The sequence below is a fragment of the Manis pentadactyla genome, chromosome 5, assembly GCF_030020395.1.
Source record: "Manis pentadactyla isolate mManPen7 chromosome 5, mManPen7.hap1, whole genome shotgun sequence".
Taxonomy (NCBI): Eukaryota; Metazoa; Chordata; class Mammalia; order Pholidota; family Manidae; genus Manis; species Manis pentadactyla.
The window spans coordinates 80,129,831-80,145,477 of NC_080023.1; the positions used below are offsets into that span (position 1 = coordinate 80,129,831).

General features: G+C 37.5%; 1 protein-coding gene across 2 annotated transcripts in view; it reads right to left on the reverse strand.

Moving 5' to 3' along the window:
* UNC5C (unc-5 netrin receptor C) overlaps positions 1-15,647 on the reverse strand; it is a 368,757-nt gene that overhangs the window by 101,159 nt on the left and 251,951 nt on the right. For both annotated transcript variants that reach the window (XM_036914075.2, XM_036914076.2), the window contains exon 4: positions 7,570-7,673. In XM_036914075.2, coding sequence (XP_036769970.2) covers positions 7,570-7,673 — 104 coding nt within the window. The remainder of the gene's footprint in view (positions 1-7,569; positions 7,674-15,647) is intronic.

A 15,647-nucleotide genomic window follows, 5' to 3' on the forward strand; every position in this document is an offset into this window, starting at 1 on the left:
TCATCTAAAAAAGCAGCATGCAAAAAGAACCCCCACCCTAAAAAGCTCTTGGGGAGACACTGCTCCAGATGTTCTCTTGACAAGAACTAAAGGTTACTTTGTTTATGCAGCTATTTGCTCTTCAGATTTGCAATAAGACACTCATTTGCTTCTGTGTTCACCACTATCGAATATACTTTGTACCTTTCAATAAGTTTGTGAGAGTACATGTGTTTTTATGCTTCAGAAAGTGTTGGTTTTCAAACAAGTTGAAATTATATATTTAGACAATTTAGACAAAAAAGAGTATCTAGTTTAAAAAAAAGCCGAAGGAAAAAAAAGCAAGTGGAAACTGTAGGGACATTTTGTTCAGTTTATTGTAACTTTTGCGAAGGGAAGGAATTTGCTAAGAAAGGGAATTTGTTTTCCTGTTGGGAAAACACTCCCTTAATTGCACATATGTCTGGCTCACTGCTTTTGAGAGCTGAACGTACAAGACCATATTGTGGAGGCAAGCTTGTCTTGAAATCTGAAAGCTTCCACTTCCAAAGCCTAAATTCACCTGTGAGGAGATGACAGCATATTGAACTAATGAACTGTTAAGTGCACTAATAGTGACAATCACCAGAAAAGCCCAAAGTAGAATGATTGTGGCTAATAATATCTTCCAAGGGAGCAAAATGGCACTGACATGTCCATAAAATGCTAAGGTGTTCAGGGTAAAAGGACTATAAATAGACTAGTCCAAGGATAGTTCTTAACCAGTCTTTACTACAAACTTACTTTCAGGATAAGGAACTTCCAGCATTTCTTCTTATGCTGGATAATTAAGAGTATTTAGGAATCTTACTGAATCTGAGCACCTTTAGGAAACAGTGGCTTTTGCTGCCATTTTAAAAATCATCCCCAATGAGTTTCCAGTAAATTGTGCAATATAAAGCATATGGAGAGGCATGTGGAAACTCGAAAGCAAGAAAATTTATTGAAAAAACAGATAAACTTTTTTCCAAGAAATAAGGGCAGTAAAAATAAAAGACCCTCCTGTCCTGTGATTACACAGGCTAGGTCACTGCCGTTGCTGAAGCACTACTGAGAGAGAGATTGTACAGAAAACAGCTGAGGTCTTCTGAGCACTGCTTTTAGGGCATCCCAGAGAAGCTTACTCTAAGTGGGTTGGCTGAACTTTAGTATGGAAGATTTCACTTCTCCTGAAAGACCAAATATTTTCTAGATTTTCTTCATTTAATAAAATCAAATTTAAAAACCATGTTCAGAATTTTTTATTTCCATATGAATTAAAATATATCCTTTATTTCTCCACCTTTCTCCATCTCTTCTTCTTCTACCTTAAGACAAACAACCATTTTCTGTTGCTTGGGTGCAGGCAAAATCCCCTAAATGGATTCTCTGCTTCCATTCTTATACTTCTGAAGTCTGTCTTCCATGCAGCAATAAGAATGATCTTTGAAAGATACATATATCAGGACATGACAACTCCCCACTCAAAATCCCCTCAGCTTTTCATGCATTCGGAAACAAATCCAAGCCACTTACTATGTTTGTAAGTCACCAAGCTTGCTCTCTCCCCTCTGACTGAAGGTCTTCCTGTCCAGAGCTCATGGTTCACTGTGTTTCAAAGACACTGGCCTCCTTTCTAATCCAAAACCACATCAACTCCTTCCACGGGTGTCCTGCTCCTGCTGGTTGGAGCTCCTGACCCAGATCTTTTCAAACTGGCTCCTTCCTATCATTTAGATCTCAGCTCAAATGGTAGTTCCTCAGACTCTTCTTGGACTTTAAAGTGACTCCCAATCTCCACAAATACCAGCCTCTCAGATATGACCTTGTCTATTTAATTGCAATTATCTGACAATTTCTTGTTCTTTTATTTCTATTCTTGCTTGGTCTTCTTTTTTGCTTTTTAACTCCTTAGGCACTTTGACTGACTTGTATCTCCTACAACTAGAAGTGTATCTGGCACACGATGAGTAAACAATAAATAAGAATGAATTAATGATTAAAAATAAAAATTACATGTATAAAATAGGATCAAAGGAACCACTTATGTATGTGCACAAGTCAAGCCACAAATCTATCATAAGTCAGAGAAGATTTATTATTTCTTACTGTTTAAAGTTTAATGTTGATATTATTTAATTTTATTATTTTTAATTTGGTTTCCATGGCTATCTGGGCTTACAGTGATCTCTGTATATAGCTATCAGAGGCCCATATTGGAAGATGAACATACGGGGTGACCATAACAGAGGTGACAGTGGCAAATGTTCATTGAAGAACGCAAAACTCGCAAGCTGACGGCTTACTAGTCAGGAAACCTTCACCTGTGCAAACCTGTTTGCCAGGCTGATAATTGGCTCACAGTGAAACCTCCTTCTTGTTGCTACACACATGCTAGGAGAAAATTCCAATAGATATTACTGGGCCCTGAAAGCAGTGTCCATCTCCAGATTAGTATTCAAATTCTTCCTTTGCTCTCTAAACCTCTTTTTCCTGCAAAGAATAAAAAGCACAGCTTGGGAGTCAATACACCTGCATGGAAATGCACTGACATGAAGTCCCAGTGATGAGGGAATGGCAGTGAAGCACACATGCCTCTCATGAAACAAAGTGCTCAACAGCCATATTAATAATCAGTTAGCTGGCGAGCCACCTGATGCTGCACATTTGGTGGTGCCTCCAGCCGCCAGCCCCATTTTGCCCTGGCAGTATCAGCTTAAAAAAAATCCTTCCCCTGTTTCTTAAGACTGAACTCAGCAGAATAATCTGTTCCTTTGTACTTCACCCCATATTTTCCCACTTGCTAATAAGAGATGCAAATGTTGATAAATAAGATGATGGTTTTTAAGCACAACTGGGTCAATAAGTTGAACATTGTGCCCTGCTCCTCCAATTAGACTCTATGAGAAACAGCTCAATTACAATTAGAGACACAATTATCCCCTTGTTAAAGGTGAAACAAATCACAGGTTTCGGTGAAAAATTCAGTTTTGCTCCTTCTGCCATGCCAACAAATCTTGTATCCATTGATGTTTTGATCCCAGTACTCTTCAAAGAGATAATCTGATGAAATAAAGCATCTCTGAGCATATTTCTGCCTCACCAGATGATAGCAAAATTTTCTAGGCATAAACTGAAACGAGCAAAGAGGGATTCATTTCAAAGATGGCTGATATTATGCCCCTGGAGCAAGCAGGTACCCATTCATGGGTGTATTAATTTCTGGTTTCTTTAGGGAGATGAGGAGGTTTATCTGCTGAAAGGGAGGCAAATGCCTCCCCAGAAATGAAAGAAAATCATTCTATTTTTGGCTTGATGATAGCAAAAGAGCTATTAAAAATTCTAAGCAATACCAATTTAGAGTTTTTCTGGTATTTTTCTTTCTCTTAGTCTACTTTCAATTTCAATATGATTATTATTACCCTGCCCCTCTAGTCTTTGAACTAAAGTAATTCTCAGTGGTCTATTCCTTGTGCTAGTGCGCTGGAGCTCTGCTCTCAGGTCCCAGACTTTTGGATTCCCTCACCTCACAATGAATTCTCTCAAAATGTCTGCATCTTCAGAGGTAAAATATATTCTGTGAAGTTCCACTTCCTGAAGTGCAGCATCTGTGTCACATCCAACAGTGACTCTTTCTTTCATTTAGTTAAATATACTTAGAGAATCTACTAAGTAACCTATAGTCTGATGGTGTTCAAAGATAAAACATGAACAAAAATCCTTTTTGCTCCTGATTTCATCAAAATCAGGCAGGCAGAGGAGTAAATGGATTCACTTAACACAAGCAGTAGCTCGAGCTATATAACATCATGGTACATAGGGGCTGACATGAAGCAAGTCACACTGGTTCATCCATACCAGACGTTAAGTACTGAAATAGTTCTGCATCTGCTGCTAAATAACTTAGTGCCCCTCACTTACTGCTGGCTGGTTTCCTGGACGACCTGATGATGCAGCAGCTAAATGGTTTGTATCTGATACCGCCCAAGGCCCTCAGACTCTGTCCCTGTGCTAAGGAGGCCCCACAGTTGTTAAATATTTTAGATAAAGAAAATAGGTATAAAGAAAAGGCTTGGCAGGGAGTCCAGAGGAGGGATCAGTCCAGCCTAGAGCTTTGAAACATTATGCTTCATTCCTGTGTATGAACAACATAATTTTTCTTCACCAATGAGTGCTGAGAGGAGTTCATAGGCAGAACTGTCACCACCTGGAGAGATGGAGTCTCAGGAAGCCTCGACTGGCTTCTTTCTCCTCAGAGACTTTTGTTTGCTACTCTGTTTCTTTCCACTTTAAAAAGAACTACCAAGAGAAGTCTCAGCCCAAATTTCCCCTTTGAGAGAAAATATGAGGACTGGTCTGCTGTCTTGGTCCATGATGATCAAATGGACAAGTAACTTCAAAAATCAGAGTAAGGATAGCAGGACATGATGACTTGCTATAGAAACTTACTTTAACTAGTTATCTGTAAAGTAGATATTTACATAAAAGTGTTTTCTTCTATTAAAGCTCACTGTGCCATTTCCATTGGTAGCATTCATGGGCTCCTACCAAAGCAACAGGCTAGAGAACAACAGGCATGCATCTTGATGATTCTTCTAGAACAGAAGCTTCCCTCTGTTATACCCCATGGTGCCCAGCCGAGTGCAATGTGCTCAGTGACTATTTTAATTCAAGAGGTCCAATTCAGATTCTGTAAATCAATAGATAATAATACAGTAATTGTATTAGTAACAGCTGATGTTTCTTGAGTATTTTCTACATGTGCTAAGTGATTTGCACATATCATCTCACTTAAATTGCACAACTATGTTCTGAACAGATACTATTATTATCTCCATTTTGTAACTGAGGAAACTTCTGTACACAGAACTGAAAAAGCTTGTCTAAAGTCAAAAACTTAAAAGTGGTGATGCTTGGCTTTAAAACTAGAGTTCTGAAAATAAATTAGTTAAACATTCTGTAGTGGTGACTAAAGCCAAGATAGGGAGAAAATTAAATCTCACCACCTCTTAAATGCCTTTGCCGTTATTTGCACCAAAGGTGGGGCCACTGCAACATAAGATCAGTCAAGTTGTTTAGAAACATACTGACTTGTATGGGAAGGAAGAAAAATATTGCCTCTGGACATTTTGTAAAAATCATACCTATTTTTTCGACAGAGTAGACATATATTTGTAAAATAAAGATCTATCAAATAGATCAGCCATGTGTTCATTAAGCATTTACTACCAGAGTTTTTCAGAATCATTTGCCTTGGATAAAAAAGCACCATAAATTCATGCCAGTGCAGCCTGATATTTTAGGGACTGATTTTATTAATGGTAAAATCCAAGAGTTTTACCTGCCGGTTTACCTGTATTGTAAGGGCAATATTTCATTCCATGCTATGCTATTTTTATACTTTTGGATTCCTCAGACATATAAGATATTAAATAATGAATGCATTCATCATTAAATTTAAATAATCTTATAGTTCTTTAACCAAGTTACATTTCATCCCTTTCTTTTTTTGTTTATCTATTCCTTTCAAAGGTTTTCACTGGCTTTCTGATCATGGTGATTCTAAGACTGTTGAAAAGAATCTACATATGAGTTTATTAGCCAGCTCTTGAGCATGTGGGTTTGATCTCTCATCTGACTTCAGAAGAAAAAAAAAACAGAAAAAATATGCATTAAATATAGTTCTTTGAATGTCAAATGGGTATATGATTTTTGAGCTTGCCAAGTGTTAATTGGTCTCTTCCCCACTGATGATACAAATAAAATTCACAGCCAATTAGTCTGCAGTCATGAATCTTTACTCCTTGACAAAGTGAATCACTTTGTTGAGGAGACTAAAAAAATGTGAAGAAATTGCTAGGAGTTCCTCACTGAAAGTCTGCATGAATCAGCCATCTTTAAGAAACACAGTAAAAATGAGGCTATGAATACCTATGTTTCTCAGGATATGTTCTGGTCTTTAAGGTAGTTTAATGGAGGAGGTTTGCATTAGTGTTTCAGAAATACAATTAAGGAAACAGATAAACTATTGTAATAAGTGAGTGAAACAAAATACTGAATTTTTAGTCATACTCCTTTCTAGTCACACTAAGTCAAATTGAGTCTCAGTGCTGGAAGATAAGATTTTGGTGTAGTTAGATGAAACAGCTATAATTATGCAAAGTTTCTAATTTACTGCTAGAAATACCATGGGATGCCAGTTATAGGGCAAAAAAATAGCTCTGTTCTTCCAAAGTAAAAAAGGAAATTTCATTGAGTGCTATTTTGAGTTCTTGCATTGACACACGTAGATATGAATGGCTGTGAGAGAAAAAGAGTCATTTTGTAAGGGTCCTGCCTATATGCCTAATTATTATTATTAATTTGGAAAGAGCAATCAGACATTTAATTAGTTGCCATGGGGCCAGATAGCTGAGCTGACTCCCATCTCTGCTGCAACCTTCAAAAGTTTGAAGAACTATGAGATATCTAGTAGACGTTTACTGTTAAATATTAAACAATTTTTGGACAATGTTGCCATTCTCAGTAATATTATTTTGCAATTTCATAGACAGTGAAAATTCAGGGCTTATCTTTTTTTACAAAAAATTAGCTGGCCCAAATTCAGGCCCAAAATGCAACAATTAAAAAATGCCTCTTTCCATCAATGAGTAAAAATTCCAAAGGACTCACTGTAGTTTGAAGGTGAACAAGGACCACAAACAAAATGACATCTATGTCATGTGTTAAATTAAGTGCATTGGGCCTGTAAGATACTGGATCAGCTGGGGCAATAGTGTTTGATATGTATTATGATGTTTCCTAGACATAACAGGGTAATGTTTTTGAGAGTTTGCGGTTATTTGTTAGCAAATAAAAGACACAATATTGGATGATTTTCCTCAACAGTATGCTCTAAGTTGATGGTGAGGGTCTCAAGGGGGGAATAGCACTTTCTCCAGTCATGTAGGCTTATCCCCACTAGACAGGCATTTCTAAGGGGCACTATATTGTTTGGGGCTAATGAAAAGTCATGGCATGAATCCAATTCATCAACACCTCATTAGCAATCACAGACTCTTGTTTTAGCAAAAACAAAAACTGAAAATGAAAAGCTTGGTGGAAAGCTTACAGGACAAAACTGTTTGACACTTGTTATTCCAAAAACATGTTTTCATTCATGGTGTGTGGATATGGCTTTTAGATTACATCATGGAACAGGAAATATATACATGGGGTATAGAGTTTTCACATTTTTTGCATATTATCAAGTACAATAATAAAATTAATAGTACATTGTTATACCACCTGTCTCTATGATTAGTGCCAAATAAAGCAGTGCTTCTGATTTCTTGAAAGAAAATGATAAAACTAAACCAGACTGCCTGTGGCTTTGTCCAGTGGGGCATTCCAATTGACTCCCATGTCATTAATCAGTTCCCAGTCAATCTACTTTGCCAGCAGCGTGCAGTTAGGACTCCATTACCAACCATTCATCACACCATACTCTAATGCACTGCACCCTCGACCATGTGTCAGGCCTCTGTTAGAGTAAGTGCCAACTGCTAAATGCAAAGGATTTTTGTTACTCACTTCAGCCACTGGGATTCCTTCAGGAGGTCGACACTGGAGCAAGACTTCCTGTTCCAAGGATACTTCCTTTCCCAGGGGCTCCTGCTCAAACGTCTTCCGTAGATCTGGGAGCACAGGTAAAGAATACATGATGAAACTAATGAACATTTATTCATTTATAGAAAGTGAAATAAAAAATCCCAGTTTAATGCTTCATGTGTCTGTATTTTTTTGACCACATGTTGTTTGCACTGTACCATAGTCTGGGTAATTATATTCTGTGTGGTAGAAATTATGAAATTCAGTGGCTATTAACTGTTTCTACTTTAATCTTCAGTGGAATGCCTTGAGAGTCTCATTTTAACAATCAGCATAATTCATTAACTGCATTTCTTTCATATTTCTTAATAACCAACTATGATGATCACATTTTAAATTAAGAGAACCCCATTGTCATAATTCTTATAGAGTCCCTTATGTACATAAATATTTTCTTCTTCTTCACAATAAGTACTATTAAAGTTGTAATAACTGAAACCTTTTAATCAATAGTTCAAAAGAAAGTTTTTATTTCAGAGCAGAGAAAAAAATGCTAGAGTTTTGAAAGAATGACTATGACTTCTTGAGATATCGCCAAAACAAGGCAGGAGAGAGATTAACTGCTGGGATAAATCCAGAAATATCTCAATATGTAATTATGTGGCTATTCTTCCAAAAAAGATTAAACGGTCATTTCTGCCCAGTTATACCAAGTACCTTATTTATTTATATAATTATGTCACCTAAAGCTATACACAACAAACTTTCTAAAACTGTTATAGATGGACACAAAATGTTGGAAAGCAGTTTGTCATTTTAAACACCAAAGTTAAAAAACCAAGAGTCAGTCATAGAGCCTTAAGGCAGTATTTATTTAAAAAAAAATAGAAAATTTACCTCATAATGTACAGTTCAGTTCCTTCCAACAAAATGTTACTGGAATTTTACCCAGTTGATTTCAATAAAGGATTAATACTTCTATCCTTTCATCTCATGTCCCTGTTGTAGACTTCAGAATCTAAAAGAATCATTTGAGCCTGTTGAACCAATGGGTGGAAACTCAAAGACCCCAGAGGTACATCCCTAATGCCTTTCAAGGAACTAACAGAAAGCCCAACCGAGGAAAATGCACTGAGAAAAAAAAGAAATCCAGTGTTACACACTTGCCATGTTGTTGAATTCCTTGGCAGAAGAAATAGGGGCTGTGAGAAAATCAGAGATCAATGGGGGTCTGAGATAACACAGGCAACTCTCCAAAGGGTGGTAGAATTTAGGTCAGAAGGGCATTTCTAGTTTGATTATCAAGAAATTGACTATACTGCAGAAATGAACACAAAATCCACATTATTAGAACTTGAAAGGTATCTAAATTATGTTCTTACTTTACATATAAGAAACATGTCTACCACATTACTCCAAACCTTACTGCAAAATGCTCAGTGCTGCATTAGAACTTGCTGACCCTGGATTTCATGTATGTCTTGCCATCCTACACATCCCTCTCACATCATGACTACTGGCTAATCTGTGTCCTTCCACAAGAAAAATGAAAAAACTTTCTACCCTTTCTCTTCTCATAGGGTAGTTTCTCTTTGTTTTTGATTTGCACTAAGACAAAGATTTTGGCAAAACACCAAATACAATAATTACATGAAATACAATATAAACAAAAGCAGCAATGAATAATTTTTATGGGATAAAATGTTCTTGACAAGTCACAACTTTTCTGTGACAAATGATTCTGAAAAAGTCCCTCTCATGTGAGATTGGATGAAGACATAATGACTGGAATTAGTTCCCAAATCTAATAACATATTGACTCATTCACAGTTAAATTAATCAGTAAATCACAAAGAGAGGGCTGAGAATGAAAGACTGAGGCACATATGTATCCAAATAGTCAAAAAAATCCCCTTAATATTTATTAATTATATCCTTATGTCAGACTTTTTACTAGGTTTTTAGGATGGAGATGTATAAAATACAGAGTCAAGACTAGAAAGGTAAACTGAGATCTACTTATGAACACCTTCTGCCGTGCTAAAGAATGGCAAACCCTCAAAGGTTTATGTGCAAAGGAGGTCAGATGTCATTGCCCTCGGTGGTGAAGACACAGCAGGTAGTTAGGGATCCATCTGAGTAGGCCAGAAGGAGGGACGACGAGGTCCTGAACTTAGCTAATGACAGGAAGAGGAGTGGAAGGAAGAGGACAGCTAGTGGACAGGAAGAGGAGAAAATAGATTCTAGAGATAAATAAATCATATATTTGGGAAGATGTAGACAAGGATAACAGTGTGTTTTTAGCTACTGCAATGGTTCACTTGGTACCATTATTAAATGAAATAGTACCGAGTTGGGCAGGAAAATGAAGAGAGACAGCAAATTTATTTTGGTACATGTTCAGTTTGGGGAATTGTAAGATATTCAAATGGCAAAGTCCAGTAAGTCCAGGTCATGATTTCTCAACCTTAGCACTACTGGCCTTTGGGACTGGATAGTTCTCTGTTGTGGGGTTATCCTGCACATAGTAAGATGCTTAGCAGATCTTTGGACTCTACACACTAGATGCCAGTAGCACCCCTCCCAGCCACTAACAAAATAAATGCCTCCAGACATGCTGAACGTTGTCCCAACTTGAGAACTGCTGGTGGAGAGCTTGGAGAAGTCCTGCTAGCAGATCTGTGCTCCACTGTCTAGGAGCTAGCTGAAGCATTGAAAATAAATGGCAATGCCAGGGGGAAGCCTGCAGCATTACAAAAAAAAGAGGACCCTGACATTCAAGAGAAAAGCTGCTCCCCAAAAATGCCATGGTGTGAACAAAGAGGTTGGAGAAAAAACAGAGTTGCAAGTTGTCAAAGGAGTCAGGAGGAGAATAAAGTCTTAAGAACCTGGGAGGCCAACAGAACATTTTCAGTGAAGGACTCAAAGGGGAGAAGAAGTCACTGGTTTGGAAGATTCAGGAGTAATGGGGGAGCAGAAGCCAACCTGAGCCGAGGGGTACCCAGGAATTGGGAAAATGACCATCATGAGAACCCTCCAATCTTCTGCAGAAGTTTATGGTGACAGAAGCAAGCAGCAGCAGTAAGGGGTGATGGGTTTCAGTGCAGCATGCTATAGTTTTTCTTAGGATATGGAGTAGTTTGGGGCACAGTTTTCATGTTCCTGCTATAGACAACCCATCTCATGAGGAGCCTTGTTTCCTAATTGAGAATAGTAACATCCCCCCCACCATCAGAGGCATGCACTTCAAGGGACAGGTTTAACTGAACCATCATTGAATACCATATAATTATTTTGTTTTGATGGCTTGGCTTTAAAGTCTATATACATTTAATCTAATTTTTAAAATGGTCTCACATTTAACCCCCCACCAGGCAGTACTTCCTCTTGAAAAATCCTTTTAATTCCTGCCATAAAACTTATTTTCTAGCTTTCAGGTTCTGTGTAATGAACACAGAATATATTGTGGCTGTCCCACACAGCACCTGCTTGTTTCACTATGCCTCCACATTATTCTGCAAGGGGTGGGCGGGTAACATTTTAAGCATATCCTTTATCATTTGGAGAGATGTGAAGGGAGGCAGGCCGGATGCCTTGCAGGCAGAGAGAACACAAGGGTGATGAATGAATAAGCATGAAAAACGGACACTTGTCAGCCAGGAATTAGATGTAAAACAGAATGGTTCAGAATAATGTAGGCATTCCTGTCAGGAAAAGAGATGAATTTCTGCCCTTGGAAGACCTTTAGGATTCCAAATTTCTGTTTTCTTTCCATTAGTTCTAAGGCTGCTACTAAAATAAGTATAAAGTTCTTTCATTATAACCTAGATTACTTTTGCAAAGTCAACTTGGCTTACTTCTGATTTAGTCATTGATTCTGCCAATTAAAAGAAAAATCAGCTTTGTCCTATGCATGCATTCAGAGACATGTTTACTTAGGAACATGAATATTGCCTTACTAAATCCATACAGCGAAATCCAATTAGCAGGTGTAGAATCAGACTTGAAACTATATGGATTTCTATTTACCATTTACACAGTAATCAAAGAAAGCTTTTTAGAACCTGCACACACATGAATGAGCACACACATCTCATTTTTTATTGTAGAATTCTGATGCTTTAAACAAATTTTTTGGACTATAATAATAATGTGGTTACAATTATTTATATTGTGGAGTACACTAGTTCATGGCACTCTACAAACTTGAACTCTGCTTTCCTGACAATGTGGCAAATGGAAAAGAAGGCTAACTGGGAGTTCAGAGACTATGGCCTTCATATTCCTTATATGTACAATGAAAGTAAATGACTGGATACTTTTGAAGGTCTCTTTTGCTAAATGATTGAACAGACTAACATTTTAAACATGCATTCTTGGGGAAAAAAACTTATTCTTTGTCAGATACTATACTTGATTGTGATGGACCATTAAGGATATATACGAATTATCAGTGTCCAATAAAAATAATGTAAGAATTCATTTAAAAATAATAATATAGGAGTTGATGCATCTTTGAAGAGAACAGCTTTTAATTCTCTCCGCATGACAATTTTCATGGAGCTTTTGGACACTTGAATCTACAGGGTAAGTGTCAGAAAACAGGGAGAAGGGTGGGTTCCAGCAGATTCAGTATTAAAAAATCAGAAAATTCCTCATAAATCCAAGGAAGCAATCCCAAAATAGATAAAAATTAAAGCTCAGATAATTTTTAAATGCATTGAGAATTATTTTGACAAAACTAATTCTGTCTCCATGCAGAATTGGGGAAGGAAATACCTACCTAAAACAGCAAGCAAGAAAGCCCATCGTATCAATGTGGATATTTACAAAAGAGGCAGAAAATCAGGTCGCCTCCCCAGTGACAGCCCTTGAGCAACTTCACCTGACCTGACACCATCCAAAAAGGGTGAGTTTGCCCAATGACAGGGATGTCAAGGCTGGACAGGCCACTGCTTCGAGTAAAATGGGTCACACTACCACCCAAACTCTGTGAGCCCTGCTGATTTTGGAAGGAAACTAGGAGAAAGTATCAGCAAAAGTTCTTGTTATGATGCCTGAACAGGCATGTTGCTGATACTATTTCTCTGAAAAAGATAGTAAGTATGGTCTTACTCCAAGTTTTTAAAAAATGATTTATATTTATTAAGAAATGCTTGTTCCCTAGCAATGCTACTTCATTATTCAGAAAGATTATTAGGATAAATTATTTATTAAAAGACAAAATCTTGGCAATGTGATAGACTGATACAATGAAGTCAAGAATTCTCCAATGTATATGCTTCAATAGATTATTCCAGTGGAAATTAAAATCCTTAAATTCCACAGCATAAGAAGATATAGGTGAAATATTACATTATTAATGTTGGTTGGTTTTTGTTTTTAGACCTCACAGGGTTTTGTGAATATTAAGAGATACTGGATCTGACAAGGTTTGAAGATTATAAAGCACAAACACATGTAATAAGTTATCATAATTATTTCTATTATTACTCAGAGAGTTCTGGAATGAAAGATGATTACTCATATGAGTAAGTTTTCAACATGTCAGTCTCTTACCTACTTCGGCCACATGGTTTATATTCTATAGTATCTAATATTCCTTATTGCACTTATAGAATTTCAGTTTTATGGCTGAGTTTTTCCAACTGTGTGTCATGACACCTTCCAAGGCTAATCAATTTAGTGGATTAAAAGGCAACATTAAAAAATATGAAACTGAATAAGCAGAAAGTCAAGTTATATCATACATTTACACACACCTACACATACACAAACATACACACACATCTGTGTGTAGTATTTCAATGTGTGAGAAGATGGGCATGTGTTTAGTGGATCGTGCTATAAACATTTTAAAATTTTTAGTTCACTGCGGAAAAGATCTGAAAGCTTCTGGGAGGTAAGAAAACACTGCAGTTAAGTTTGTCTTTGGCATAGAAAAACCTGGACTGAGGTCTTGACTCTACCACTTGACTAGCTTGTGACCTTGAGCACACTGTTTAACTTTTCCATGCTTTAGTTTCTTTAGCTGAAAATGTGTATCATAATAGTATCTTTATTCAGGTTACATAAGAAGAAGTACCTATAAAATTCTAGCATAATGCCTGGAATATAGTATGTACACCACAGAAGTACTCTCCCTACTCAGCTTTTCCCATAGCATTAGTGAATTTTATTATGCCGTACAGACATTAGACATTATCACTGTTAGTCAAAACAAAGAAAGAACCTAGTGAGACAAAACAATTACTAGTATGGGAAGACTAACTGAAGGCAATGATTCACAAAGGGAAGTCTAGGGACTACCAGGCTGTGCTTGACAAAAATGCAGATTTCATTATCAGGTTGGGCCCAGGGAATTAACAGTTTTATCAGGTCCCACAGATGTGTGTTCATGCTCTTAAATCCGAAAACCAGTGAGGATTTATGGAACCCATGATATGCATGGCACTGTGCTGGACCCTGCAGGCAGTGGGGGGAGGAACTCCGGGAGGCTGTAGGACCAAGCAGGCCTGCTTCTGCACTCTGGCTCTGACCCCCCTAGTCCCAGCTGGTGTTTGCAGAACTTCATAGAGGAAAGTTTTCGTACAAGCTCATGAATGATAGTGTCTAGCACAGGAATTGAAATTTCACATATATCTAGGGGGCATGCAGGTAACAAAATGAGAGAAAGTTACACACAAGATATTTTTTCTTTCTGGAAAAATACACCCACCTGGACTGTCTTTTGTCTTCAAAATTTTAATAAAGACAATGATATGAAACAATCTACTTTTTACTCTTGCTGCTAAGCTCTAGCTACATGTTGCCATATAGGGATACAGACTTAGTGCACCCCGGACCCCATATTTGATTGCTAACAAAAGCTGGTAATGTGGATCATTGTGTGATATTTTTTTCTAACTGTGTATACTGTCAACTGCTTAAAATGTTATAAAAAATACTTGTGTGGGCCACCATTTTGATGGCAAAACCAAAAAGGTGGGGGCTACACTGGGCCTGTGGGCTGTTATTTTGAGACACTGATCTAGCAAGTTCAGTGCTGAGAAGTGCCAAAGTATTCTTAGTATATTTTGTGGCCTCTCTCCCACCTCAGAGGCAATCCCCAAACTTCTCCCACAGCTTTTCCCGCTTTCGGCTCTCAGATGTTTAACCAAGAAAGAGACTCTGGTGAGCAAAGCTGTTGCTGTCAATAGGATGGCGTACAGAGCATGTTCTGAAACTGTATTTTGTGATTACTAATTTATGTTCCCTTGCCTACTTTCAGAAACAGGATTAGGCAATAAATGTTAGACTTCAGAAGCTTAAGCAACCTTTTAAATAAATGCACACTTATTAGCACTCAAGTCAGAAGAACCAAAAGTTTTCTTGATGGCTGAAAAGACACTCTGTCATTATTTCTGAAATTTCTGATAATTACATAGCATAAAAATGTGCTGACATATTTTCTGAACCACAGTCTTCATTGCTGTGGCTGCTTAATAAACAAAACCCTGAAGCATTTTCAGATCAGAGGGAACTGGTAAAGAGCAGCTGTGATCTATGCTCAACTCTTGTTCCGTAGACCAGGAATGGGCAAGTGTTCAGCATCACTGCCTTCCCTTAGAGCACGTGTCCCTAACTAATCAGTCATGACATTCTTTTCTGTGGAGGATGGATTTAGCCTCATGATCTTCTCCAAGGTACCCTGGAAGGCCACAATTAAGCAAGAGTTAGCATTTAAGATTTGATGCATCTCCACTCCAACCTAGAGTTCACCGCACAGAACTTTTTGGTTTGGGGTGTGTCTGTGTAGCTATGGCCATGTTCCTATCAGATGTGTCATTGCCAGCCAGTTGAAGCCTAAATTTTTAAATTTAAAAATATTTTTCAGGTCAAATATATCTTGGTGTTTGGTGCTTAGTACATAGTAGATTCTTAGTAAGTGCTAAATAAAATTCAATATCCAAAATCATCTGGTAGTTCTCTTTACTTCTGAAGGTCTGGGAACAATTTTTCTCATGGGGTGTATCATAAAATCCCTTAGAATTACACAGTCCCCTTCTGTACAGCAAAGG